At 42.7% G+C, this 27,242-nt stretch overlaps 2 protein-coding genes across 4 annotated transcripts in view; one reads left to right on the forward strand and one right to left on the reverse strand.

Annotated features, from left to right (window-relative positions):
* LOC148757619 (uncharacterized) overlaps positions 1-27,242 on the forward strand; it is a 99,787-nt gene that overhangs the window by 47,711 nt on the left and 24,834 nt on the right. For both annotated transcript variants that reach the window (XM_088799332.1, XM_088799329.1), the window contains exons 4-5: positions 10,355-10,437; positions 12,964-13,042. The gene's annotated coding sequence lies outside the window, so the exon portion shown is untranslated. The remainder of the gene's footprint in view (positions 1-10,354; positions 10,438-12,963; positions 13,043-27,242) is intronic.
* RIPK2 (receptor interacting serine/threonine kinase 2) lies at positions 765-27,201 on the reverse strand. 2 transcript variants are annotated; one of them, XM_019726251.3, is made up of 11 exons: positions 26,814-27,201; positions 22,053-22,206; positions 18,684-18,839; positions 12,870-13,027; positions 11,733-11,782; positions 10,776-10,937; positions 6,251-6,336; positions 4,545-4,634; positions 3,341-3,434; positions 1,664-1,819; positions 765-1,155 (listed from the first exon to the last, which is right to left on the reverse strand). In XM_019726251.3, the coding sequence occupies exons 1-11, from the start codon at positions 26,984-26,986 to the stop codon at positions 809-811; spliced, it is 1,626 nt and encodes a 541-aa protein (XP_019581810.2). In that variant the 5' UTR covers positions 26,987-27,201; the 3' UTR covers positions 765-808. The 2 variants fall into 2 exon arrangements, with proteins under 2 accessions (XP_019581810.2, XP_019581811.2); XM_019726252.3 differs by lacking the exon at positions 4,545-4,634.

A 27,242-nucleotide genomic window follows, 5' to 3' on the forward strand; every position in this document is an offset into this window, starting at 1 on the left:
TTGAAAGATTAATATTTTTCTTTATGTACTTTGCACTATTTTATCTTTGAAGCAATTTTTAAAAAATGAATTCAATCAATAACATTTTAAAAATGTAATCTAGATCACAGGGTTTAATGACCAACCCTCTGGAGAGGATGTGAACCTGGGCTGTAACAGGGTAGTAGGAATGCTGTACTGTCTCTGATTTAAGTATGCAGGGTACGAATCAAAAGCCAAACTGCATCTTAGACAAGTAATAAATAATCCACAAAGAAAGTGAACATGAAAATGGCTTCCAGGAGAGACGTACCGTGTTTCCCTGAAAATAAGACCTAGCTGGACCATCAGCTCTAATGTGTCTTTTGGAGCAAAAATTAATGTAAGACCTGGTCTTATTTTAATGTAATATAGGACCAGGTCTTAATATAATATAATAATAATAATATATTAATATAATACCGGCCTTATATTAATTTTGCTCCAAAAGACGCATTAGAGCTGATGGTCTGGCTAGGTCTTATTTTCTGGGAAACACAGTATGACACCTAAAGGCATTGCCATGTACAAGCAGCACATAATGATTACATTTAAAAAAATAGTTTCAATTGACCTAAGAGACAAAAAATTGAACTATGACGTAAAATGCAAACTTTGTTCTATATTAATTTAAAAATCTACGGTAATGTCATGGAGGGAGGCTAATATTTATCTGAAAAAGAACCTTCATTAAAACCTCTAATACTCACATGGATTTTATAAAAACAGTGATCAGGCACCAGAAATATAAAATACCTTTTAATAAACTGTTCTTCTTGAAAAAGGGTCACTATAGGCTTTTATTTTGAAATAGGGACAGCGGTTGAGACAGCGTCAGCATTTCCGGGTAGGGCTGAAGACCCATCTGCTTGTTGTCTTTCAGCTTGTGTACTATGACTCTGGCGAACTCTTCGCCCTGGATGTCAGTGATGTCCAGTAACTGTCTGACTTTGGCAGTCCTCGTGGGCTTGGTGCTGACGAGTTCATAGTCCTCCTTCATGATCAGGTCCCTGGACAGAAGGGCGTCGAGGGACTGGTTCAGGCAGGCCTCTGTCATCTGGGTGACAATGTCCTCCCTTCTGGTCTGGATCCACTGCTGGGCCAAGCCAGGCTGTGAGCGCTCTGTACAGGGCAGGGCTGACAGTGAAAAGCGGGGACAGGTCAGTAAGCGGCAAGGAGTAAAATTAGATGGAGATTTTGCTATCGTCGTGCTGGCACTGGAAACCAGTATTTTGGGGGGGATGCTGTTAATTTTCAGGAAACATTCAGGTATTTGGGTTATCTCTGCCCTTCCCTCCGATTTATATGCTATAGATCGTGGGGGCAAAACCTCTTCATTTTCAGGTCTTTTTTAAAAACAAAAGATACCTGCGTATTTGTTAAATCAGGACAGGTTTACCTGTAGTAACCTATTAGGTCACACCTCTTCTTAGGACCCCTCCCTGGAGACGGTCACGGAATACCACCTACGACCCATCAACCCTCTTGTTTCCTGGGGTGGACGTGCTTTCTGACTTAGGAAGGTGTATGTTTACCAGGATGAGGACATGAAGACAAACAAAACTGACTGATCGGCAAGACTGCTGAGCTCAGAGCTGTGAGGTGAACGGCATCACGGAGAAAGCGTCTCACAGCACGTATTTACCTGGATGCCCCTCGGCTGACAGTGGATTTATGATCGCTAAAGAGTGCAGGGCCGTCCTGTGCTCACAGAGTGTCATCCTCTGAGCCGCAGACACGCCGTTGTCCCAGCTGTGATTCGCCGGACAGTGGTGCAGCGTGGACAGGTCCTGGGTTTTCCCTGTAAAGCGACATCTCCATTGGGGCACAATATTCCTAGCTGTTCCTGTTAGCTAAAACACCCACGTCCGGTCATAGTGAGGCCCGCAGTCGGTGTCTGTTTTTTCACTGCTAGTAAAACTGCTTCATAAACCAAATTCCCAAGTAAATACTTTTTGGAACAAACAAGGGATTACACTGAATCTTTTTACAGCCCTTCTGTCTGTGCCAGTGATGGAACTGTACTTCTTCACACAGTCCCCTGTGGCTTCTTCTGTGTCGTCTTCAGCCTTGTACGCTTTACGCGTGTCCTCTAAATCCCTACGTGACGTGTGTCTTTCTGCACTCGCCTCGCTGTCCTACTCACTCAGCCTCAGGGCCTCACCTGGCACCTCTCTCCCCACACCCATGAAGACATTTTCGGACTTCATGGCACCCCTCAGTCCCACATTTAAACAGCCCACTGGACATCACCCTCTGTGCGCTGCTAAGCACCTCATTTACAAAAACGTAAACCTTAATTATCCATCTTGACTCTAAAACCTGTTCCAACTGCCGTCTCTGTTACTAGCACCGGTGCTCTCCCAGTCACCGGGCTTCACTTCTGCCGCCTTACCTTCCTCTCTCCCCTCTTGCAAGTGGACAGTGACCAGTCCTACCCGTGTGTCCTCCACGACAGCCCGGCACCTCCCCCTCTTACCCTGGGACCAGCCTCCTACTCTGTCTGCTGTACTGCAGTCTCCCAGTGGGTCTCCCCACCTCATCTCCTTTTCAATCCCAAAGAGCCTACATATCCCAGCCAGGATGAATCTGCCTAAAGTCAAACATTTCATCACGTCACACGTTGCTCGGAAATTTCAGTAGTCGCTCCCTGTCCAGGGGAAAGCCCAAACAGCGTCTCCTCAGGTGGGAACTCAGGATGCTCGAGCCCAGTCATGCTCTTCACCCGCTAATCCCAACTACTTACTGTTCTACGTGTTCTTGCTTCTGTGCCTCTAGGTTGTCCCTTTGCCTGCAGGGCCCATCCTTTATTGCTACAAACCCAGCCATACTTCTTCATGGTGACAACATGGCATGACATGAAAATACTTATCAAAGGACCTGGCTCTGAGTCTTGGATTTGTCAGCTACTAACTATGTGATCCACAAGGCTTGGTCTTAAAAATGCGTCAGGTGAGGAATTATCTCCCTCACGACGTTGCTGTGAGTGTGCTTTGTAGGAAATGCTGTCTTCCACTGTAGCCTACAGCTGGGTCCGTCTCTCTTCAACCCCTCAGTTTCTGTCTCCCAGTGGTTACTTAGACATGTTTTTCCTCTTTCTTACAAGAGGTTTCATATCTTTCTATAAGATCTAACATAATGCCTTTAATACTTAAATATACCTGAACTTCTGCTACTATTTTCACATCTTTAGACTCTGTCCCTTAGTAAAAATGAGCCATGAATGCAAATGTTCCATACATACCATGGCTGTTTGCCAAGAATATCATCTTGAAAGAAAATGGAAAACTTGCAAGTAATACTGACTGAAAAATGTACATACCGGGTAACAAGCCATTGTCCTGAGGAGCCGACAGGGACTGAGCGGTTCCGGGAGAACCGCTCTGTTTATGGAGCTGAGAAGACCCACACGATTCCTAAGGTAAACAGGATAAATGATTTAGCCTAAAAAAAGTCGTTTTAGAAGTCATACAGCTCTAATTGCTCAATAGTTCTTGCTTTGGGCTTATTAACAATCAAAACTACAGATTGTAAGTAGTTTTATTAACAACCAAAACTACTTACAAAACTAAAGAAATACACATATCAAATAAACAAAAATGAACTTGATTTTTTTTATCAACTCAGACTGGGGGGTCATGATGCAATAGTGAAATATATGAGAAATCGTTATTTTTCCAGTCTGTGTGATATGATCTCCGAGGCTCTGTCCGGTTAATTAGAAATCAGAAATCTGCAGCTCTGGCTACCGACTGATTTTGAGTAAACACCTATTCTCTGTGCCTAAGGCTCCCTCCACCTGCGGGGGGTCCAGGAGAGGTGATGGGGAGTGTGGCGGCCCTCTCCTACCTATGTCATGCCGTCACTGACTCAGCATCAATGAGGCACGTCCCCCCTCTGGCTCTCAGGTTCTCTCCCTGTGACACGTGAGGGATCTGTCTAAAACGGGCATGTTGGGCTCAGAGACCCAGTGAGACAATGTGTAAAGGTGATTCAAGACGCGGTCCTGTGTCTAAGGTTCAATTTGAAGGAATTTCCTGAATCTATAAAGTGAACACTAACATTCTTAAAAGAAATGACTACCATGAAATAAGCCTAAAAGAATGCTACTAACGAAATCGTTCTTTGTAGATAGCCACACAAATGGCATGTTGCTTGTATTAATGATTGTGATAAGAAAGGCAGGTAGGTGGTACAGCAATTACATTTGCATTTGGACAGGAAGCCATAGTATAGTGGCACAACTATAGTCAATGATGTGCCTCGTGCTACCCTGGAACCCTGGTCATCACACCAGACAGTGGCACGGAGAAGTCAGCGCCACAGAGGGAGCCAGGGCTGTGCTCTGCAGGCTGAACAGGGAGCTGAGACCTGGAGAGCTGGGTCTCTGGTTGGAGGTGGCCATGGGCTACAGATCAGAGCCCAGAACCTCCCGGCTTTAGTTTCCCATCTATAAAAGGAGAGTTAGACTACATGACTTCTCATATTCTTCGCACGTTTCAGTTTATCAACATTTTTTTTTTTACCTCCTGTGGACCATGACTTAGAGCTATGCTCAGAGGTAACTCCGTTTCCTTCTTGTCACAGAAATGACTAGTAATCGAAGCGCTCTGTAACTGGAATGAATACATATACGTACTTTAATGGCAGTGATTAGGAAATTGATGAGAGGAAAAGACTCAAACAAAACAACTCACCCTAAATGGTGATCTTTGCTTTCAGAAATTTCTTTATGAAAAATCTTATTAAACCTATAGTCTTCTCTTGGCCCTACCATTAGCTGGCTGTGTAGGGTGTTCTGTAACTAACCTCCGTACACCTCAGTTATCCCACCTGTAAAACGGATGATATTCTTGCCCTACAAGTTTCACAGAATTGATTTAAGGATTTTTTTTTAAATAAAAAAATAACTACAACTCTTAAGTGAAAACAATACAGCAACTTAAAAGCACTGAATGATACTATTAAATTATATTCAAGTTATTTGAAAATATATAATTTAAAAAGCCACAATGTCTTCTAAAAATTAAGTTTTAAATATAAATCTCAGTATTTAAGTTGTTTGGGGACAAAAAGGAACTGGAAGGTTCTCTTCTACTTTATAACCAAGAAAACAGACCTTTCTATCCACCTTTACTTAGAAGAAGAGAAAGTTATGAGGAAAGGGAACTGAAAAGATACTTGAAAAAGAAATGTTATCAGAAGTTTGTATCTTCTAAGAAGTGGAGAAATCGGATATATATTCTGGAAAAGATTGTACCTACTCAGCAGAGGGGGAGTCCATGAAAAGTTGTCAAAAGAATGAACACAGTTCCTCTTTAGTTCCTTAAAAAACTCAGGCACTGGTATTGCCACCATCGATTTTTAGTTTGGTTATGGTAGTTGTTTCCTTTATGCAAATCCCTTCTAAACCAAAGGTTATGTCAACCTACCCAGCAAACTGTAGGTGGCCAGCAGCAGTGTCACTGTGTCACAGGTGACCTGCACAGTATGTCGGCTGACAACCAAAGAGTCTGGCTAATAACCAGTAATTTTACTGTCCCATTTCCAATGCAGTTCCATCCAGTGAAACCCGGCCAGCTCTGAATAGCTTTGTCCCTGAAGGACTGGAGCTGCTTTAACACAGCCTTTGAGAATGTTAAGAAGTCCTTTCAGTTGTCTGTACAAGAACCAGGGGGGCAAACAGGACAAGTGCTCTCGGTAACTAACCCGTCAGCTGCTACTTAGGGCTGTGCAACCTCAAGAGAGTGGGACAAGAACACAAGCAGTTTAAAAAGACACAATCTGGCTTTAACTATTAATAAAAATTCTATAGCTTACCTAAGTCTCAGGAAAGCCCAAGAACACTGGATAGAGAGAAGAGCGAGAAACCAGGCATCTATTACTCTGTATATTAAAACTTGAAGGAAATAAATGTAGACAAAAACCAGCCCCCTAGTTGATTTAGGGCATTCATTGTACCCACCGGCATTCATCACACATACTAAATTTAAATTTACATACGAGAGTTCTGGAAATGTCTTTGAAATTTGGAGGTGGCCATTTGAATGAAATGGAGAAACTGTTCCGATGACAGATAGGAGTCATAGTCTCTGGTAAACTCTCCCACCTAGTACTCATAGCCCATAGTTCTGAAAAGTGCACAGATAAAAACTAAACTACACTAAAAATCTCCATGACTAATACGTAATTGTTTAAAGTCCAATTCCAAGCGCATCATTTAGCAATTTACCTTTGTTTTCTTTAGTTGCATAACAGCTTCAAGAAAAGTTATCTCTTCAAATGTTCTCAGAACTGGCTCAAGTTCTATTAAACATTCTAAAGAAAGAAAAACACAATTTGAGTTCAGAATGCTTCTAATCATTAACTTGAATAATATAAATGCTAATATTTAACTGATAAGGCCCTAAGTGAATTTTTTCCCAAACTGATGACATTCAACTGTCTTAACTGCCTTTATTACAGGCATAAAGATATATGCTGATGGTCACCAAAGGGGAAAAGGGTATAGAACGGGGGAAAAATGATAGACATACACAATGGAGCAGAAACAGAACTGAGTCTACAAATAAACCCTCACAACTATGATCAACTGCTTTTTGACAATGTTCCTAAGGCAATGCTACGGGGAAAGGTAGTCATTTCAACAAATGGTGCTAGGACTGGTGCGGATCCACGTGGAAACATCAGTTTAGACTCCTACCCTCACCCGTACAGAGAATTCACCTGACATGGGTCATGCACTTCTGTGGAAATACAGGAGAACATCTTCCTGACCTTGGGTGAGGCAAAGAACTCTTAGATATGACATCAACATCAGGATCCATAAAATAATTGGTCATTGAACTTCAAATTGACAACTTTTGCACTTCAAAAGATGCTATTCAGAAAAATGAAAAGGGAAGCCACAGACCGAGAGAACAATTTTGCTTATCGTGTCTACTAAAGGACTTGTATCTCAACTATATAAAGAACTCTGACAACTTAATAATAAGACAAATAACCCAATTTTAAAGTGGGCAAAAGACTGAACTTCAGCAGAAGAGATACACAAATGGATAAAAAGCACATGAAAAAATGTTTAACGTTAATTATTAGGAAGTGCAAATGAAAGGACAATGAAGTAGCACACCGCACATAATTAAAGAGACAGACAATAGCAAGAATTGACAGTGATGCCAGGAAACTGAAAATCTCCTCACTGCTGGTGGAAATGCAACAGGATGCAGCCACTTGGGAAAACAGTTTGGTGGTTTTTTAAAAATGAGAGAGAAATTTCCCGTGCAGGACAATGACCTCTCTGCTCGCTCACACAGACTTGCATCTGAACAGTCACTGCGGCATCGTTCTAATACTAGCAAGTAGAAACAGTCACAGTTACTGCTCTTACAACAAGGACAAATGAACTTGCAGATATAAACGTGTCACCGACACACAAGGCACATGAAGCCACCTGGGGAGACAGTGCAGACAGCAAGGAGTTGAGCGCCCACGTCAGAGCTCTAAGATGTTCACACAGGAAGAAACAGCAGAGGAGGAGAAACGGGGAGTCAGACACGACGTAGTCTCCTGGGCCTGGGAGGCCACAGAGGGAAGGTTGCAAGGAGGGACCGGTTAGTCACGTTTCGTCTGCTAGGAAGCCCAGCAGGCTGGATTTTCACTGGTAACCCCAACAAATGTGGTTTTAGTGGAGATATGCAAACAGGAGACTGACAGAGCATGTTAACAAGACAAGTGTGCAAGAGTCCTACAAGGTGCTTAGCTCTGAATGGGCGCAGAAAAGAGGTGGTAGCTGTAGGATGCTGAGGGGCAAGATTTTATGTTAAATTATGTAAAGACAGGAGACAGTGCAAAAGACTGGAGGGAGTGGAAGGAATGGTGCTGGCGATGGAAAGGGGACGGTCTCTAGAGCACAGCGACAGGGTCTCCATTTTCCTCTGTGCGTGGACATTTCCACCCCCACCCCCACCCCGACGAGTGCCGCTAAGTATGCAGATCTGGCGGCGCGACCAGGAGGGAGCCCCTCTTGTGGTCTGTGTTTTCCCCACGTAGTGTGACCGCAGATGAGCAGCTCAGAGGAAAAGGAAAGATGCAGCTCAGAGGAAAGATGAGCAGCTCAGAGGAAAGATGGATCACGGGTGTAGGAACTTTAAGAAGGGAGGATAAGGCACGATACATATCACCCATCTTCCCTTCCTAAGTTCAGAATCTAGCAAGAAAAGGCATAGAATAAAGATGGATGTTGACCAAGATGTCTCTATTACTGAAAAGCTGGCTGCAGAACGTTCCTTTCGCTCTGGAGCCAGTGGGCATGGCCAGACGTCACCCTGCAGCTGGCAGCTTCACTCACTCAGCCACAGGCCTCACCTGCTTGCACGTGGGGTGCAAGGAGTGCCACCTGCCTGACTTCTGAAAGAGGAATAGGGAGGGTCCAGGTCAGCACGCTCAGCGCTTCTCCCAAAGGCCAGTGAGCCACGGCTGAGGAGGGGTGACGGGCAGGCAGAGGCGGGCAGTGTTCCCCCCCCCACTTTCCATCCTGGGGACCGGAATGGAATGTCACCTTCACTTTGGAGACATGCAGGACAGGACTGTGTCTCAGACAGCACGTCTCAAACTTTGAGGTCTCAGGACTCTTCCAAGTTGCTGAGGACCCCAAACAGTTTTTGTGTATGTGGGTCACATCTGATATTTACTATGTTAGAAATTAAAACAGAAGATTGTAAGAGTATCTGGGAACACGCTTCATTACCTATTAGAGCAATGATTACATCACGCCTCATTTAGCCTCTAGAAAATCTACTACGTACTCTTGAGAGGATGAGTAAGAAGGGAATATAGTCTCTTCCTATGTATTATTTTGAAAAGTTTTCATTCTTTTCATTCTGTGGACCCTTTATCTGAGTCTCAAGGACCAAGCCCCAGGGGTAATCTTAAGAACAGCTGGTCTAGCAGAATGGAATACAGCTCTATTTGAGAGCATAACAGGATTGCTAAGCAGTGTTTGGTGCCCAGTTCTAGCCATTCATTTAAAGAGAAACCAGTGACTCCACTTCTGGTCCAGATGGACCAGAGACCGATTTACCCTCCTGCCTGAAACAACCAAAAAAGCCAGACAACACATATGCAACGGTGGTTTTCAAGTCAGCGGATCTGAGGCAGCAAAGGACAGTTACGTATGACAAGAATCGAGGAGATGCCTTCTGATCCCCATCTCGCGGGCTCACCGCCCTGACTGCAGCTGCAGCACAGAGGGGGTGAGGTGGATGGAGCCTGGTGATCAGAGCAGACAGAGCGCGGGAAGGGAGCCGGGCACACTCAGAGCTGCAGCCATGTGGGGGCTCCAAGCATTTTGCAGCCCTGGTCATGCAGGAGGAGGCAGGGAGCCTGAAGCCCACAAACCAGGATGCGCAGACAGAGTGGTATGGTCTGCAGGGAAGCTCCGATTTTTAGGAAATGGAGAAAATTACTGTTTGGAAGTGGCACTGGTGACAAAGGAGATATATGCCCTCCCACTTGGCTCTGGGAAATGAGAGAGAAAACATGAACCCATTAGTTTAGCAACTTTGACCTTTTTAATCTAATGCTGATGAGCACTGGATGCAAGTTTAAAGGGAAATGTATTTCATTGTTTAGTTGTAATGAAGATTCCCAGTCTGTGGCTTGTCTTTTTATTTTTCTTAACAGATGTTTTGAAATACAAAACTTTCAACTTTTGTGAAGACCAATGATCAGTTTTTTTATGGATCTTGCTTTCGATACCCTGGAACTCTGCCTAACCCAAGGTCATGACGACTTTCTCCTGCCTGATTCAGAGATAGAATGATTGCTGATTCATTCTGTCTCTGAAATGACTTCATTCTGTGTAATGCTTCTATCTCCAGGATCACCACCTTCATTAGAAAACTCTGCAGGCGCCCGCTGGCTGGTCTCTGCTTCCGCCCCACACAGCACAAGCGTGACGCCTCCCAGGCCCGCAGCAGGCCAGGCCACTCCCACAGCCCATGGCTGCCTCTGTGCTGGGGACAGACCTGGCCTTCCGAGGCCAGCAGCCCGCCCCCCCCCCCACCCCCCCACGCACATCACTGCCGAGGCTCGCTGCGTCCGGCCACAGCCGTCTCAGCCCTCCCCAGGCTACACTGGACGGTCCCTGCCAGCCTCGGGGTTTATCCTTGCTGCTTTCCTCTGCCTGGAGGATGGTGGCCTCCTCACTTCGCACACTTGCTCCCAAGTAAAGGGCTTTTCTGCCCCCTCCCTCAGCTCATCACCTTGCTTGTTTCCTCACAGGACTTCCAGTTTCTAAGTTGTTTATGTGTCTGTTTTATCTCTGCCTCCTCAGCGAGGACGTGAGCCCAGGACGTTAGCGGCCTAGATGGTCCCGGTCACTACTGTTTGCAGTGGTCAGCTCAGCACACAGCACAGGTAGGGGTTCAGTAAACATCTGTTACATGGATGAGAGGAATTACTACCCCATCAGATTTTCCTTTTCTGGTAGAAAGTCTCAGTTCTGCTCTAGAAGCAGCTAACCTTTTTATTAGGTTGGTGCAAAAGTAATTGCAGTTTTTAAAATTTTAACCTTTTGAACTGCAGTTACTTTTGCACCAACCTAATATAAACGCTATGAGTAACAAGAGTGAAGAGAATCTTAAAAAGCCACTTTGAGCTTGCCATCTAACTTGTGTGATTTTTCAAGGACTATGTTCTTCACAGCACACGCTGTTCTCTAACTCAGAAGGGCCAGGCTGAAGCTGTGTACTCACTTAAGAAGGACGGCCTTTCATCGGGGTTTTGTGCCCACCCGCCTTCTATGAGCGAGAGCATCAGTGCTCGGTGAGGTATATCAAATGGCAGACTTTCTTCACTAGTGTCGGGTCGGTGTCCTTGTGACACACTATACATAATCTGCAAAGGATTGGTCACTTCTGTCAAAACAAATGGATTTCATTCATTAGAAATAGTTTATGATCCAATATACTACATACAGTCTAAAACCAACCAAATGAAATTGAAGGACTCTTAAAACCTTAGGACAAATTCACCCCCCGTTCTGTAAGAGGAACATGTATACCCGGCCCTCGCCAGGCTGTGCGCCTCTGTGGGAGGAGTTTGCACTGTGACTTCATCAGTGCTGGGCTCGGCCATGTGACTTGATCTGGCAATGCCATGTGAGCACAGCAGAGCTGAGCGGAACCTATTAGAGCCTGGGGGGGCCATAGCAACTGACATCCAATGTGAATGAGAAGTAAATATGTGTTGTATGAGCCACTGAGATTCTGAGGTGGTCTGTTACACAGCAGGCTGACTTATACAAACCTCAAAACAAAGAAATAATTTAAAAATTATTCTTCAGTGTTTGCTGGTCTTTATACCAGGAGCACTAAATTTTCATAGAAAGAGTTTTATAGCTGAAATGAATCTTAGAAATAGGAATTCAAAATTCTCATTTTGCAGATGAAAAAAATGAAGACGAGATTCAGTGGCTTGATCATAAAGCTAATTATTGTCAGAACAAGAATTAGAATCTAATTTTTATGATCCTTAATCTAGTATACTTTTCTGTATAGGGTGGATTCGCAATTGATAAATTGCTATGTTTTTATAGCATGTTTTCCACAAAATGAAGAATAAGCAAGTTTAAAATAAGATGCACTTTAGACAGTTCTGAGTGTGGCTTACCAATGTGATATGATCCAAACAAGGAAGTCAGAATCACTTACCCTCAAAAGGCTGTTTTCTGGATAAGACTTCCCATGTGATAACTGCATAGCTGTTTAAGATAAAAAGGATACGTACAGTATATTATAAACTACTATGCATAATAAATTAAAATAACACTAAATTTAAAAGCTGATTGTGATACCACTTTTGAAAGTTGATATGGTAGTGAATTGCTATATAAAGAATCAGCATATACAACCAAGATGAGGAATATTTATGTACAGTTTTGTTTTGAAAGAGACTTAATCCTAACTTGAAAACTTAGAAAATAACTGTCACAAAAACTTGAACTTATATGCAAAAATAACTTGGGGCTAATTTAACAATCATTCTTGAACACTTAGATAAGCTATGCCCTCCAACTATATGATTTTGTTATTCACACAAAAGAGAGCGATAAGGAAGACCATTCTAGGTAGCACTAGTCTGACTTTTTTCTGGTCTAAATGGTGCTAAGTGTTAACCACACTGTCCCCACCCCCACATCAAAGTCTCATGATAAAACTCTGGAGTATTCTATTATAAATTGACAGGACAATACAATATGCTGTAAACAATTTTTCAAGTTGTGTAAAAGTGGCTTAAAGCAAGGCATCTGTAATTTAAAAAATACCAATCACTGTGGTCTCTATTTTCACCACTTATGAGACAGTAAATATTACATTAAAATGTAGCTTCAAAATTCTGATAATCTTGTTGTTCAGACAAGTTAACTCTGAGCAGAAGTAACATGCTGCACCTGTATATGTAAGTACCTATATATACACACCTGTACATAAGTACATATAAGCACCTGTATATATATAAATACATATAAGCACCTATATGTATATAAGTACATATAAACACCTGTGTGTGTGTGTGTGTGTATATATATATATATATATATATATATAGATAAAGTACATATGAGCACCTGTATGTAAGTACATATGAGCCCCTGTATGTAAGTACATATGAGCACCTGTATGTAAGTACATAAGAGCACCTGTATATAAGTACGTAAGAGCACCTGTATGTAAGTACATATGAGCACCTGTATGTAAGTACATAAGAGCACCTGTGTGTAAGTACATATGAGCACCTGTATGTAAGTACACATGAGCACCTGTATTTATATAAGCATACATGAGCACCTGTATATGTCATGCTTGACGCTGGCCCTGGACTTCTGCCCAGGCTCGTAGTTCTCAGGCGGCATGTAGATAATTGTGCCTCCTTCTGGTGCAGATTTGCTGTTTCGTGACTGGGACAGGGACATCATGCGCCATTTGGACAACCCAAAATCTGCGATCTGCCAGGGAAAAGAGTAAGTAACTGGATTTAAAATTGTCTTTCATAAAGTCTAAGAATGGACTCTGTTTCTATTCAAATGAGCCCAGAGGAAATGCTCTATGTATTACTCTTTCACTTCTGTGTTCTACCAGTTGTTTAGCAAATTGCACCCATAACACTGAGCCAGTTACGCTAGAAACAGTACACACTGACTTGAAGTTTAGCACAGTAGACACATTTTAGAAGGGAGACTAAGTTTTGAAAAATTAAAGCGGAGTATTTTTTGCTTGAAAATCTGAATGAATGTACACACTGAACACTTAACTTTTCATGGCAAGTAGCTTTATAGCATGTGCTTTTCAAATTCACATACACTTACAGAATTGCTGCACAAATGCCAAGTTTCAGGCCCTGAACCCCTCTGGGTGGTATGAAGGCTCTAGGGGCCACACAGCCCTCTTACCCCACTTAGCACTGTAAACCATTCCTCCCCCACCCTCTAAAAGCAAAACGGTACTCCAGTGACACATCTGCCAGGACGACAAGTGCCACCGTGCTCAGTAACGTGCACAAGTGCTTCTGTGCCTAAGCCAGAATCTGCAAACCACCGGCTAAGAGTCGGTTTGGGAGCAGTGCTGGAGCTTGCTTCCTTATGCACGCACGCCTCTACTTCCTGTAAGCTCCTCATCTCTGTGGTTTCAAACCCGGCCTAGAACCTTAATCAGAATGCCCTCCATCAGCCCACGTAGTTGACTTTCACAAGGCTTTTCACCATACTTCTCCCCTTGCTCTATCGCAAACAATACCACATACGAAAGACATGATTCATTAGTTCTGGGTCTTCAATAGAAAATGTGCTGCGGACTCAAGAGCTCCATTACTCTTGAGGATCTTGATAAATTCAACCAGCAGCAGGAACCCCCCATTCTACACACGATCTTAATGTGCATCTCAAAGCTAAAGGTTTTCTGTTTCAGTAAAAAGATGATAAAAAACTTAGAGCAAATTAAAATACACTACTCATAAAACTCATCCATAATCCTATCACTCTGCTAGAATAGCAACTTTCGTTTGCATATACTATTCCTATCTGTAAAACTGTAAAGCTGTGAAGACCCACCTTTAAGTATTCTGGTTTCCATACAAGACGGACAGAATAGCAGAGAAAGTACATACAGTACACATAAATGGTTGCTTTTCAAATAAGCCTATCACTGGTTCATTTGTATGGAAGATGTACTAATGGACACTTGACCAACAGATGACCAAATTGAATTGTATTTTTCAAAGTAGAAAAGTCTCAATTGATCTTAATTAGTAGTAAATATTTTTCTTTTAGATACTATGTTTCTGGTTAGCATTCCAGTAAGAAATCATACTTCAAAAAACTGTAGAAAGATGTGAATTTCCACTTAATTTCATTTAGCATTTTTGAAGGTGTTTTGAACTTCATTTAAAGGCCCTTCCAAGAAGATAGGCAGATCAAAGAAGTCTTACTTTTCCATGGGTCACTGATGAACTCTGACTCCTGAGGGACATTCATAAAGTGAAAAGTGGGGCCACACTGGGTGCATGCATAGGGTGTTGCTGATTTAGGAGAATAGTGTCAGAAAGGTCATAGTTCTGTCTGTATGTGCTAAACTTAATAAAAATTACAAGAAATACACAAAGCCAAACTATTTTAAAGTCTATTCATGTCAAAGACCAAGGGGACCCTACTGATCAATGAAGGAGAGGATGTGGGGATCATCACCTATTACGTGTATATTTCAGGTTATTGAGAACTTGCAAACACCTGTATGGCGCTCTCAGTGCTCTCTGGGGGATAAAAGGGAGAGGTACTATAGGACCTGAGAAAAGAAAATGCCATTGTGATTGTTAAAAAGGAAAAAAAATGCTGATTTCGCAGATCTACGTACTGGGAGGAGACTATCCTTAATCCCTGGTTAAAAGTTTTAGAAAATTTTATAAAAGGGATACTTTCTGAGTAATTAATGAACAAGCCAGCAAGAACTCACGGAAAACAAATTGTATTAGGCTAGTGGTCAATTTCAGACCTCATGTGAGATATGGCAAGTGCTGGCACAATGCCTAGCACCCCACAGTTGCTCCACAAATATTTACCGAATAAAAGAATGACTGACTTCATTTCTTTTTTTTTTTTGACAGTATTATTGCTGTCAAAGAGTAAATGTAAAGAGAGTTTGTATATTATAAAACATTCTGAGGCACGATAATAATCACACACTTGGCTATCAAGTTAGCAGGCCTGTCGGGTATGGACAGAAGACCTGAAAGTCATTCATTTAACAAATATTTATTGAATGTTTCTATACGGTATGTGCTGAGCATTCGGCAGTTACTAAAACTTCTGTCTCCCTGGAGCTTATATTGTAACTGGGGGAGATGGTCAATAAACATATTAATAAGAAATGTTCTGTCTGATGGTGACAAATACTGTGGAGCAGCTTACATTGAGGTGTGAGGGTGGAGGGGATCTGGGTGGGAGGTATAGGGACAGCCGCTGGGAAAATGAGGCTGATGACAGTGCGGGAGTGGGCCACAAGGACATCTGGGAAAGCAGTCAAGTGAGGACTTCTAGAACATTCTTCCGGACAGAATGAGGAAACATGGGCTGTGTCCTAGCTCTTGTAGGAGTCCTCCAAATAAACAGTGATTATTCGCCAACAATGCTGATTAACAAAAGGACTGAGAGGGACCTGCAGGGAGGGTCTTAGCACCATGTTGTACATCTCTGATCTGAGCTTTGTACAGGGTAATGTTTAATGATGAGTTGAAGATACAAAAAAAATAGCTAATGAAACTTGAGGATGACACAAAGCTGGGAAAGAAGTCACAACCCTTGGACTACAGAAATAACATTCAAAAAGGTCCCAATCACGCAGGTCTAACAAGATAACTGCTGATGTCCAGAAAGTATTCCGTCGGGAGCACACGAGGAGGTGTGGCTTAAGCAACAACACATGGAAAAGGACCTCTCGGGGCTGATCAGCTACACGAAGCCCATTCTGAGTGTTGTGATGGTGGTTCCCTGAAAGCTGATGAATGATTAAGGAACTGTAAGTCAAGTATTAGGACTTGAGGGCAAATGAACTTCCATTCAGTTCTACACTGATCAGACCACAGCAAGAGTATTTTGTTCAGTTCTGAGAATCAAAGTTTAAGAGAGACTTGAACACACATTCATTTAGATGGCGGCCGGGAGTAAAAGCCATGTACGGTGGAACTTGGCTGAAGGACTGAGGGCTGTTCAGCAGGCAGAAGGCCGACACACAGACGTGTGTGAGGGGCCGGGTTACAGCGATCTGCAGGTAGCGGGAGGCTGTCCTCTGCAGGTAGGACTGGACGCAGTTTCTCACAGAGTAGAGCTAGGACCAGCGGTGGCAGCAGCGGAGGAGGAGTTTTGATGACCACACAAGAAAATGTCAGTTATTCAAGCATGGATGTCGGGACTCCCCATCATGGGATAACTGCCTCAGGAGATGAGGGATTGTACTAAGGACCCAGGGACTAGCGGACCACGGGGAACCTCTACCTGTGTGGCACTCTAACTGCTGTCATACATTAGTTGCTTTTTCAGCAGTACCGAGGCAGCTGCTTTCTTTCCTTTCCCTTCCTCTCCCATTTTATTCTAGGAAGAGGAAGTGCTTTCAAAGAGTTCATTTTTTAAATTTAATTTTCCTCACAGTTTTGTACTAATTTTTCTGTTATTCCAACTTCCCTATTATTTATTTCTTTGGACATTTTTTGATATTTGTAATAATATTCAATTACGTGTAAGAAATATATATAGCAAAATACTATAGAAAAATAAAGTGACTTACGTTAAGTATTAATTAATATAAGAAGTAACTACTTTTTATTTGCTGTCATCAGATATAGGGTGACTGAAAACACCACTATATCTGGTACCTTGAGCTACCTTAATCTTACACTTCATACAAAAACTAAATCAAAATAATAAAATTAATTCAAAAGCATAAAACTATGAAACTTTTAGAACATAGAGAAAATCTTCAATACCTATACCTTAATGAAGAATGTTTAGAACTGACAGCAAAAGCATGATCATAAAAAAAAAAAAATGTTAAGTTGGACTTCACCAAAATGAAAACTTCCGCTTTGTGAAAGACCCTGTTCAAAGGATGGAAAGAACAAACTGTGGAATGGGAGAAAATAGTTGCAAACTACATATCTGATGAAGGACTCATGTCAAGAAAATATACAGAACTCTCAAAACCCAACAGTGAAGAAAACAAAAAATCCAATTAGCAAATGGGCTTCAGACATTGAGACCTTTCACTAAAAAGCATATATAGATGGCAGATAAGCTCATGAGAAGGTGCTCAGCATCATTAGGCATTAAAGATGCAAATTAAGACCATGATGAGATATTACCATACACTTATTGGAATAGCGAAAATAAAAACTGTGATAATACCAAATGCTGGTGAGGATGTTGAAAATCTGGCTCTGTCACACATTGCTGGTGGAATATAAAGTGGTACAGCCACTCCGGAAAATTGCTGGATAGTTTCTTAAAAACTAAACACACCCTTACCATGTGACCCAGGCAGCTGCACTCTTGGTCAGTTTTTTCAAAAAGCTGCACAGGTTGTTCCTAGGGGCTTTACGGTAATTGCCAAAGACTGGCAATAACCAAAGTGTCCCTCGGTAGATAAATGGCTAAACGAGTGGGGTGCACCCACACCATGGACACTGTTCAGCAGTGAGAAAGGACCAGTTACTGATGCAGGCACCAACCTGGATGGATCCCAAAGGCATCACGCGAAGTGAACAAAGCAAATCTGGAAATATCACACACCACATGATTCTATTTATAAAGCATTCTCCAAATGAGAACATTCTAGAGATGGAAAGGAGACTGATGGTCTCTAGGGTCGGGTGGGGAGGGGAGGAATGGGTGTGACTAGAAAGGAGTGGCATGAACACTGTGTTTGGGGTAGTGGAGTAGTGCTGTATCTTGATTGATTGGTCACATAGGTCTACACATGGGCCAGAGTACAGGACTACACACATGCATTGTACCAGTGTCAGATTCTGAGCCCTGAAGCTGTGCGATCAGTGTGTGACAGAACCACCGGGGAAACTGTGTGAAGGGGACATGGGACCTCTGTATTATCTTTGTAACTTCCAGTGTATCTACAATAATTTCAAAATAAAAAGTAAAAAAGGTATACGCCACAATTTCAGTTAAGAACATAATGATTTTGTATTTTGTACTATGATTCTCTGTACCTCTGTGGTCTAGGAATAACTAAGCCATTGCGGCAGGAAGAAGGGAACTGAAAGTAAGAGTTGGGCTATACCGTATTTCCCCAAAAATAAGACCAGGTCTTATATTAATTTTGCTCCAAAAGATGTATTAGGGTGTATTTTCAGGGGATGTCTTATTTATTCACATACAACAATCTACATTTATTGAAGTACAGTCATGTCATCTTCTAGAACATCGTCATAACGTACTAAATGCGTCCGTCTGGCTGACGATCTTACCTGGGGCTTATTTTCGGGGTAGGTCTTATTTTCGGGGAAACATGGTAGAAAGGGAGGTATTAAATCAGTCGGTGGAAGAAGTAACTAAAAAGCTGTTAATCCCAAGGACGCAGACCAGCTGTTTTCAGAGCAGTCACCTTGACATGGAATTCACTATCCAGGAGGATGTTCTGCGTCTTCAGGTCGTGATGGAGGAGGGGAGGGGTCATGTTGTGCAGGTAGTTCACGCCCAGCGCGATTTCATGCAGGATGCGGAACCGCAAGGGCCAGGCCACATCCGGGTACTCCGTTTTCTTTGGACGCATGGAAGAAACGAAACCCAATCAGTGCCACATTTCATCACATCCCCACTTAGAAAATGAAATACTCTATGAGGAAATGTAATATAAATGAAGGTCAAAACATACGTTCATTTCTATGACAGAGCATCAATTTGACATTAACATCCTTGTATCTGACTTTCCTCACTTTTTAGAGAAACTACTAACTGTATAGTACTGGTACTCCTTTTAGTTTACATTGGTAATGCAACTACATTATATCGGGTTTTCTTTCTTCAGTTGACACAGTTTCAATTACTTTTTATCTGTATAATACCCAGACATATGAGGAGTGATAAAAAAATATAGTGAATGTTTAAAAAAAAAAAATGTATTACAGTAAAAGACACATTGCCATTAATCCCCCTCAAAATACTCCCCCTCGCTTCGAACACACTCATCCCATCATTCTTACCACTTTCGAAAGCAGTTCTGGAAGTCCTCTTTCATGTTTTTAGTTGCACTGTCATGGCTGTCTCAATGTCCTGAATCATTTTGACTTTGGGGAAGAGCCAGAAGTCACGTGGTGCCAGACCCAGTGAATAAGGTGGATGAGGACACACCATCATATTTTTATTTGACAGAAATTGCTGTACCAGAAGCGATGTGTGACACGGAGCCTTTCCATTGTGATCACAAAATACGGTGAATGCTGCTGCCACGTGCCATCCAACAGAAAGGCAGGGATCTTCAATATGGGAAGTGGCACATCGAACCTTAGCTAACAGTGTGTGACAAGCTTCAACTTGTTGGTGCAGTCAGTCAGGTGTGAGCTACGGTTGAGAGAAGGTGTGTTTTAAAGTGTGCCATAGATCATCCTCCATCATGACAACACTCCGCGTCACACATCGCTTCTAGTATAAGGCAATTCTGTCAAATAAAAACATTACGGGTGTGTCCTCATCCACCTTATTCACTGGATCTGGCACTGTGTGACTTCTGGCTCTTCCCCAAAATCAAAATGATTCAGGACATCGAGGCAGCCATGACAGCGCAACTAAAGATACTAACGAAAAAGGACTTCCAGAACTGACTCAGAAAGTGGCAAGAACGATGGGATAATTGTGTTCCAAGTGAGGAGTAGTTTGAGGGGTATTAATGGCAATGAGTCTTTTACTGTAATACATTTTTAAAAATTTAAATATTCATCGTACTTTCTGATTATACCATGTATACCTATGCCCACACCCATCTCCCTATTCTATGGCTTATATTAAGTAACTTGTGTGTGTGCATGCGCGCGCGCGCACACACACACACACACACACACACACACACTCTGTAGTATCTGCTAACGCATTCATTCAAAATTAATATTTTAATTTTCCTGTTAGTTAAAAGCATTCTTTATTATAATCATTGCATCAATTAAAAATTATGACCATATCGTATTTATTAACGAAGCATTAATATCTCATGCTTTTAACTATATAATTTATATGCATTCCAACTGGAAAGATTAACCTTAAATTTTGTTTTTACGAAGGAGACGAAGACCATCTTCAGTTCTAAAACATATATAATATAGACACATTTAAAACATAATGTTTTCTATTTCTTCATACTTACAAGTGATATCCAGCTATACTTTCTTAAAATAAATGTTTTCTGAACATAAAAATTAATGCAGCATCTCAGGAAAATGAATATACTCAGAAAAATTAGATATTTGGGAAGATCTGACAATGAATCATCAGGCAACATGCCACTAGGTACATTTTTCTAAGTGACATGAACAAGTGTGCTTCTACTGAAAGCTCCAAACTGTTCCTGAGAATGTTTTCTGCAAATGGGTCAGCTTACAGTTCAGTGAGCAACCTGACAGGGAAGCGGGTCAAAATACTGTGCGTTTATACTGTATTTTGATTTATTTCAAACAGTCTTTGGGGAGAGTGCTTTAAGAGAAATCCCACCCTAGTAACGCAATACAGGAAACCAAAAGAAACAAACACTGATGTTGAATGAATGTACTTCCTCTGGTATACACAGAGACCCATCTATTAGAGTAACTGAATCTTTTAATCTATAAAAAGGTACCTTTTCTGAAAACTGTGTAGTTTCAAGAAGTAAGGGGGCCTCTGCAGTGTAGGCTCTGACCAGGGAGCAGTGATGCTCTCTGTTTTATGACTCCTTCCAGGAGTCAGCAACCCCCGTGAAGGAGGCTGCTAGGATTTCTAGTGAGCTCCAAACGTGGGTGCCTGAGTATCTACTGCGGTGCTGGGGTACAGGAGGAAGACATTAGAATTTCTACTTACATTCATTTTCAAAAATAAATTGTGCTTAAATAGTATCTGCACCTTGATTGCTGTGGTGGTTACACAAATCTTATACACTGACACTAGTTTACTTTATTCTGTCCTTGTTTCAGATGGTCACATCATAGAATGTGATGTGTCCTGAAACAAAGAGGAAGTCACTCCACAGTGGCTGACAGTGGCACTCACTGTCCCTTTTCACTTACAGAACACCGCTGCATCAAAACCTAGGAGCAGCCAGTAATGGGATTTTACAGCTTGGATCACCCAGTTTTAACTAAACTGATCCTCACTAAATGGATTTAGTGGTTTAACAAGATTTATTGAAACTGCAGGTTGGCGATAATATCAGCTCAAACAACACTAGATAAATACATGTATTTTGAGAATGAGAATCCTCAAATTTGTTTACCGATGTGATTCACAATCAAAGCCAGAGTAACTGGTACCGTGAGAGAAAAAGTAAAGGCTCCTGCCATGTTTTATCATGGAAAAGCTAATGTATTTGGAACTCAGAGACGGATTTCTTTGGCCTAGTAACTCAGAACTGTATGAACTGGTATTTCAAACATTTAATTTGAATCCTAAACTTTAACATAAAATAAAATCTGGCCTAAGAGTGGATTGTATAGTATGCAGAGTTTATCTTTTCTCTTTCCTATGCCTACATGTGGTATTGGAATTCAGTGGAAAACTCAGGAAGAGTAACCTAAGCCAAATAATCTAGGAGCCTTAGAATACAGGGCCCAACTCCACATTTTCAACAACACAGAAGACGCCATAAATGATGAAACTTTACCACTGCATTTGTTTTCCATTATTCTTATTTTGATTCATGTATGTATCTCCAAACAATTTGATCATATGTAAAACCAAAGCAACATATAGCTTGAAAAAGAGAATGGTAGCCACAGAAAATGTAAACACTTACCTTATGTAGGAGTTCATTTAATGATCCATTTGGCATGTATTCAGTGACTATTCCCAAAAATTCAGGCTCATTGCAAATTCCCAAAATTGGAAGAATGTAACTAAATCTAGCTTTGTGTAAAATTTCAGCTTCTCTTAAGACATCATTTCTTTCACTAAAGAAAAAAATTCATAATTATTTCAAAGTAATGAAAAATACACAATTATCATGCCCATGATATTAGGTAAGCCTGGCGTTTTTCATTAATTAGCTTTTGACCTCATGTAAATTATGTAAGTTCTCTGTCCTTTAGTTTCATCATATTTAAAGTAGGAATACACCTATCCTATCTATTCCACTGGTTTGTTTACCTACAGATAGAAATAACTTCTATATGCTACTGAAAGAAAAAGTTACACCCAGGTTATTATTACAGTACTTTTCTAGGAAAAGGAAAGAACACGATGAGTAAGTTATAAAGTCTGTATTAGAACAGCCAGTGAGTGAACTAATTAAACTAAGTTTCTGTCATATTAAAATGACCAGATTTGATTAGAATATCGAATTTTATGGCTGCATATCATGTAAACTTTTCCCAAATATCCTGCATATTAAAACACCTAAATGTTGATTTAAATGATTAGGTGATAGTTGTTAAGACACGGGAACTCAGGAAAAACACACTGAGAACAGGTGAATGATCCTAACAGATGCCTGGGGTAATTCTGGATCCCACATTCATTTGCTTATTCATAAATAAGACAAATAAATGTTGAACTTTTATTAAGAATAAACGGTGTTCAGCATTATGGAGAATACTAAAAACTAAAAAACAAAACAAAACAAAAACAAAACCACAGCCCATGCCCATAAGCTGCTCAGAAATCTGTAAAGAAAAATAAATACCCATTGTGGTTTTGATTTGTATTTTCCTGATGGCAGTGATGTTGAACACCGTTTCAAATACCTATTAGCCATTTATGTCTTCTTTGTATGTGTTAATTACCTTGATTTGGGCAGTCATCCCACAATGGATGTGTGTCCAATCATCATGCAGTAACTATACTTTATGCAGTAAGTGCGTGCTCAGTTGCACTGCCAGTCGTGTAAAAGTATAGCACAAACAATTATATACAGTACAGAAAACTTGGTAACGATAATAAATGAGTTTACACTGATTTATGTGTTTACTATACTTTTCTCATTATTTTAGAGTAGACTTTTTCTACTTATTAAGAAAGTTTGCTGTGAACAGTGTGAGGTGTTAGGCAGGCAGCAGCTCATACACCTCACGTTTACTGTCTCTTGATTCATTATTTCTCTTGTGCTTGTTTTAATCTCGTGTTTTGCACAGTGACGTGCTGCACAGGCGTGCAGCCCAGGAGCAGTGGCTGGAGCGCGCAGCCAGGTGTGCGTTGTGCTCACTGGGATGTGCACACGCGACGAAACATCTGACCACGCAGTTCTCTAAACATTCCCTGACTTTAAGTGGCACATTACTGTATACAACTATTTGTCAATTATTTCTCAAGAAAGTTAAAAAAAATAGGGAAAGCAAATAAAAAAGGAAACAAAAACAAAATATAAGGCAGAATGTGATTAGTGCCACCCAAAAGAAAAAGAGAAAGAAAAAAGTAACTAAATGAATAAATGTATCAAGGAAGTCAGAGTGAGGGCTGTTTTGAAAACGGTGAAGTGTAATGTGAGGCAGGACACGCAGCAAACTGTGTAAATGGAGTGATGGGGGACAGGGCAGGCTAGGGCCACATCTCAGACCCTCAAAGCCAGACAATGACGACGGCATTTACACTCTATTTGGTACGTTCCGAGTTGTGGATGCAGGTTTTTAAGCAGAGGAGTGACAGGAGCAGAACAAACTCTTAGGGGGATTAACTTGGCAGCAGGATGTAGGGTCAGACGGAGACAGAGTTTGCAAAGCAGGTGCTAGAAGTGATGACACTACGAGGACGTGAAGCGGTGAGAGCTACGGCTGGAAAGGCCGCGGTGGGAATGGAAAGAAACACACTGGCTGACTGGACTGCCCAGAACGGCCTGGCTATGGCGACTGAGTGACTGGCTACAGGACATAAAAGGAAGGGAGCCAAAGATGTCATCAGCCTTTACCCTGGTGCATGGGTGTTTGTAGCAGCAACAACAGGACTAGAAACGTCTCCAGGAGAAGCCTGTTAGGTAAGTGATGATTAGTTGGCTCTTAAACCACCCAAGCTCTGGATGAATGGCTGTTGCAATAAGAAAAGCAACAGACATTCCAGACCAGACAATGAGGCCTGCTTTAAAAATAAACAGAAAGCAAAACAAAGCAAAAAAATATTAGTTATGCTTTGAATAAATGAACATATACATACTTATGTTTCAAAATTGAAGAGTTACAAGAGGGCATACCCTGTTCTTCGGCCACTTAACACCCCAACTGTGAGGCAACCAATTACATGAGTCTGTGAGCCCTGTTTCAATTAAGCTTATATTCCCTAAGTTGAGACAGTTCCCCATTTGCATCAAGAGATGTAGGGCAGTTAGACAGTTACTGTGCAGCATGCTTGCAGGGCGACAGGATGGACCTGGAGTCCTGGCTCCTCTGAGAAAGAGCTACAGACAGGGCATGCTGGGAAGTCTCAGCAAGGCTACACTCTTCCCCCCATTAAGGGTCTGAGGCACTCTTCCTTCTCTTTGATCCTGTTGTGTGGGCCACTTCAGATGCATATCATCCTAAGATCAACCCTCCAAAGTTGGTTTCATTATCCTCAGTTTATAAAGGAGGGCACTCAAACTCCAATCAATAATTTTCTAATGGTCACACACACAATAAGTGGCAGGGTTGGAGTCAGACTTAAATTGCAATCGTGGGACTCTAAAGCCTGTGTTCTTTCCATTCCAGTGTGTGTCAGAGAAGAAGGAAAGTTCTTGAAGTCATATTTTGGGAAGATTGAGTGAGTGGGAAAGCAGAAAAAGCCAAAATCGTTTAAAAATAGGTTTTTATATTTTTAAAAATGTAAACCACATTTTCTGTAGACATATTACCAAAATTACCAGAAAGCAGTTATGGTGTCTACAGGGTGTTTAAACAACCAATCAGATTCATCTACTCAGAAGGAGTTGGATAATTGTTGGGGAAGGTCCACTCACTGGGCAGAAAGAAGTGAGGTTATGAAGTGAGAATGCCTTACCGATCTAAAGTAAGAACGTAAAACATGTAAACTCACTTTACTCTCAGGTGAGCCCAAAGAACAATTATCTGTACCACAGCCCAGAGGTCCCTGTATTTATTATTCCCGCCTTCTAAGTGAGGAAACAGTCTGTGAGTCAACAGCATAGCCCAGCCCTGTGCGCTGACTATACTGCTGATGTTAACACTGCAGGAAACAGGCGGGAGAAAATGGGATGCAGTCCTGCCGGAGTGTTTCACTGGTGTTTATGGCTTCTCGGGCATCAATTCATTTCCTACCCGATTTGGTAAAGAATTTTAGACTATGAAAATTGTTAACACGGCACAAAATTTAGATAAAATCTTGAGAGGCAGCAGCCACAATGGGGGGTGGGGGGGGGAATCAATTTGCTTGAGAATACCTGATAGTACCTTCAGTGCTAGACTTCCATATGTGTGGCTGATTCTAAAATATTAATATATCTACCGTCACCAACCACCACCCTTCAAACTTGACTACTTACACTTGCCCAGTGCTTGCTCTACAGAACTGAAGTCCCAGGGTAAACAGACCACAGCCTGTATCAGGAGGCCCGGATTATGGTATACAAAAGGTGGGGACAACCTCTAGAGGTGTCTCAAGTCTACTGTGTGATCTGGCCCATCCAGCCTGATACCGAGAGAGAGCCAAGAAAAGCCACAGACAGATCAGAGTACAGTGAACAATGGAAGGCAGAGCTGAGGAATGTTTGATACTGGATACTTCCAGCCTCTGGCCAATCAGGCATTTAGCCTGCTGCTTTTTCACACGAAGGAAGGAAGGCGGAGGAGAGCCTGCGAGTTGGGACGTTAACTCACTAAGAACAACGCAGGGCCCAGGGAGGGAAATGTACATCAGGGACCCGACCCACATTCCGGCCTACCGTAGACGCTTGAAATGCTTTCAGGAAACAGAAACGAATGCCAGCCTTCTCTTAAAACCAGGACATGGCACTAAAATTGTTCCAGTTTGTGAGACACATTGCAAATTTTGGGGCATTTAACAGTTATGATTCGGCTTACTGTTAGCTGAAATAATATTTCCTCTGGGGACAGGCTTTCCTGGGAGATAGAGAACCTGAACCGCTAACGTGAATTTGGTACCTAAACTTACACGACTATGTGCTCGCTTCGGCAGCACATATACTAAAATTGGAACGACTACACCTGATAAGCCACAACCAAAAGCAACCACAAAAAGCACCCTCCAAAACTTCGCAGACCCGAGGGCGGCGCTCAACAAACATACAGTTTTAAAGGCCACATGTAAAACAAGACTCGTGAAATACATTGTAACAGTGTCTTAAACATCTCGGCGTAACACCAACACCAGGGTTAGATATTCTGGACCCTGTTCCAGGACTGAGTGCTGGGGGGCGCGGGGCCACACTTCCGAGCTCAGCCGCACGTGTGGTCCGGGGCCCGACTTGGAAGAACCAGGGACGATCCATCCCGCGTCCGGGAGAGACGTACGGGGCGGGCTGCGAGGCTGGGGCGGCCGTGAGGACGGCAGGGTGGGCCCCGCGCCCGTCCGGTCCCGGCCCCGGAGGGCGCCAGGGCGGCGCGGGCCGGGCGCTTACCTGTCGAGCAGCGGGGTGTGGATGTGCAGGTGCTTCACGGCCACCTGCACGCGCCAGTCGGCGTGGCGCGCGGACGACACAGTGCCGGACGCGCCGCGGCTGAGGAAGCGCAGGTCGGCGAGCTTGTGCGAGGGCACGGCGGGCAGCGCGCTGCAGATGGGCTCGGTGCTCATGGTTCCGGGCACCGGGGTTCCGGGCCGCGCTGCCCGCTCCCGCTCCCGCTCCCGCCCCGCCCCAGCTGCCCGCCGGGCCTCCTGCCGCGGGCGGGTGCTAGGTCGCCGGGCCGCCCATCCTAGCGCGGCGCAGAAGGCGCCGCTTCTCCGGAGCCGAGCAGACTCTCGTCCTGAGACCCGCGGGGACTGCGGCGGCGGCTGAGGCGCCTCCTCCCACCTCCGTCCCTGGCCCCGCCCAGCGTCCCTGGCTCCTCCC

Source organism: Rhinolophus sinicus, chromosome 7, assembly GCF_057876585.1.
Source record: "Rhinolophus sinicus isolate RSI-liver-muscle chromosome 7, RSI-T2T, whole genome shotgun sequence".
Taxonomy (NCBI): domain Eukaryota; kingdom Metazoa; phylum Chordata; class Mammalia; order Chiroptera; family Rhinolophidae; genus Rhinolophus; species Rhinolophus sinicus.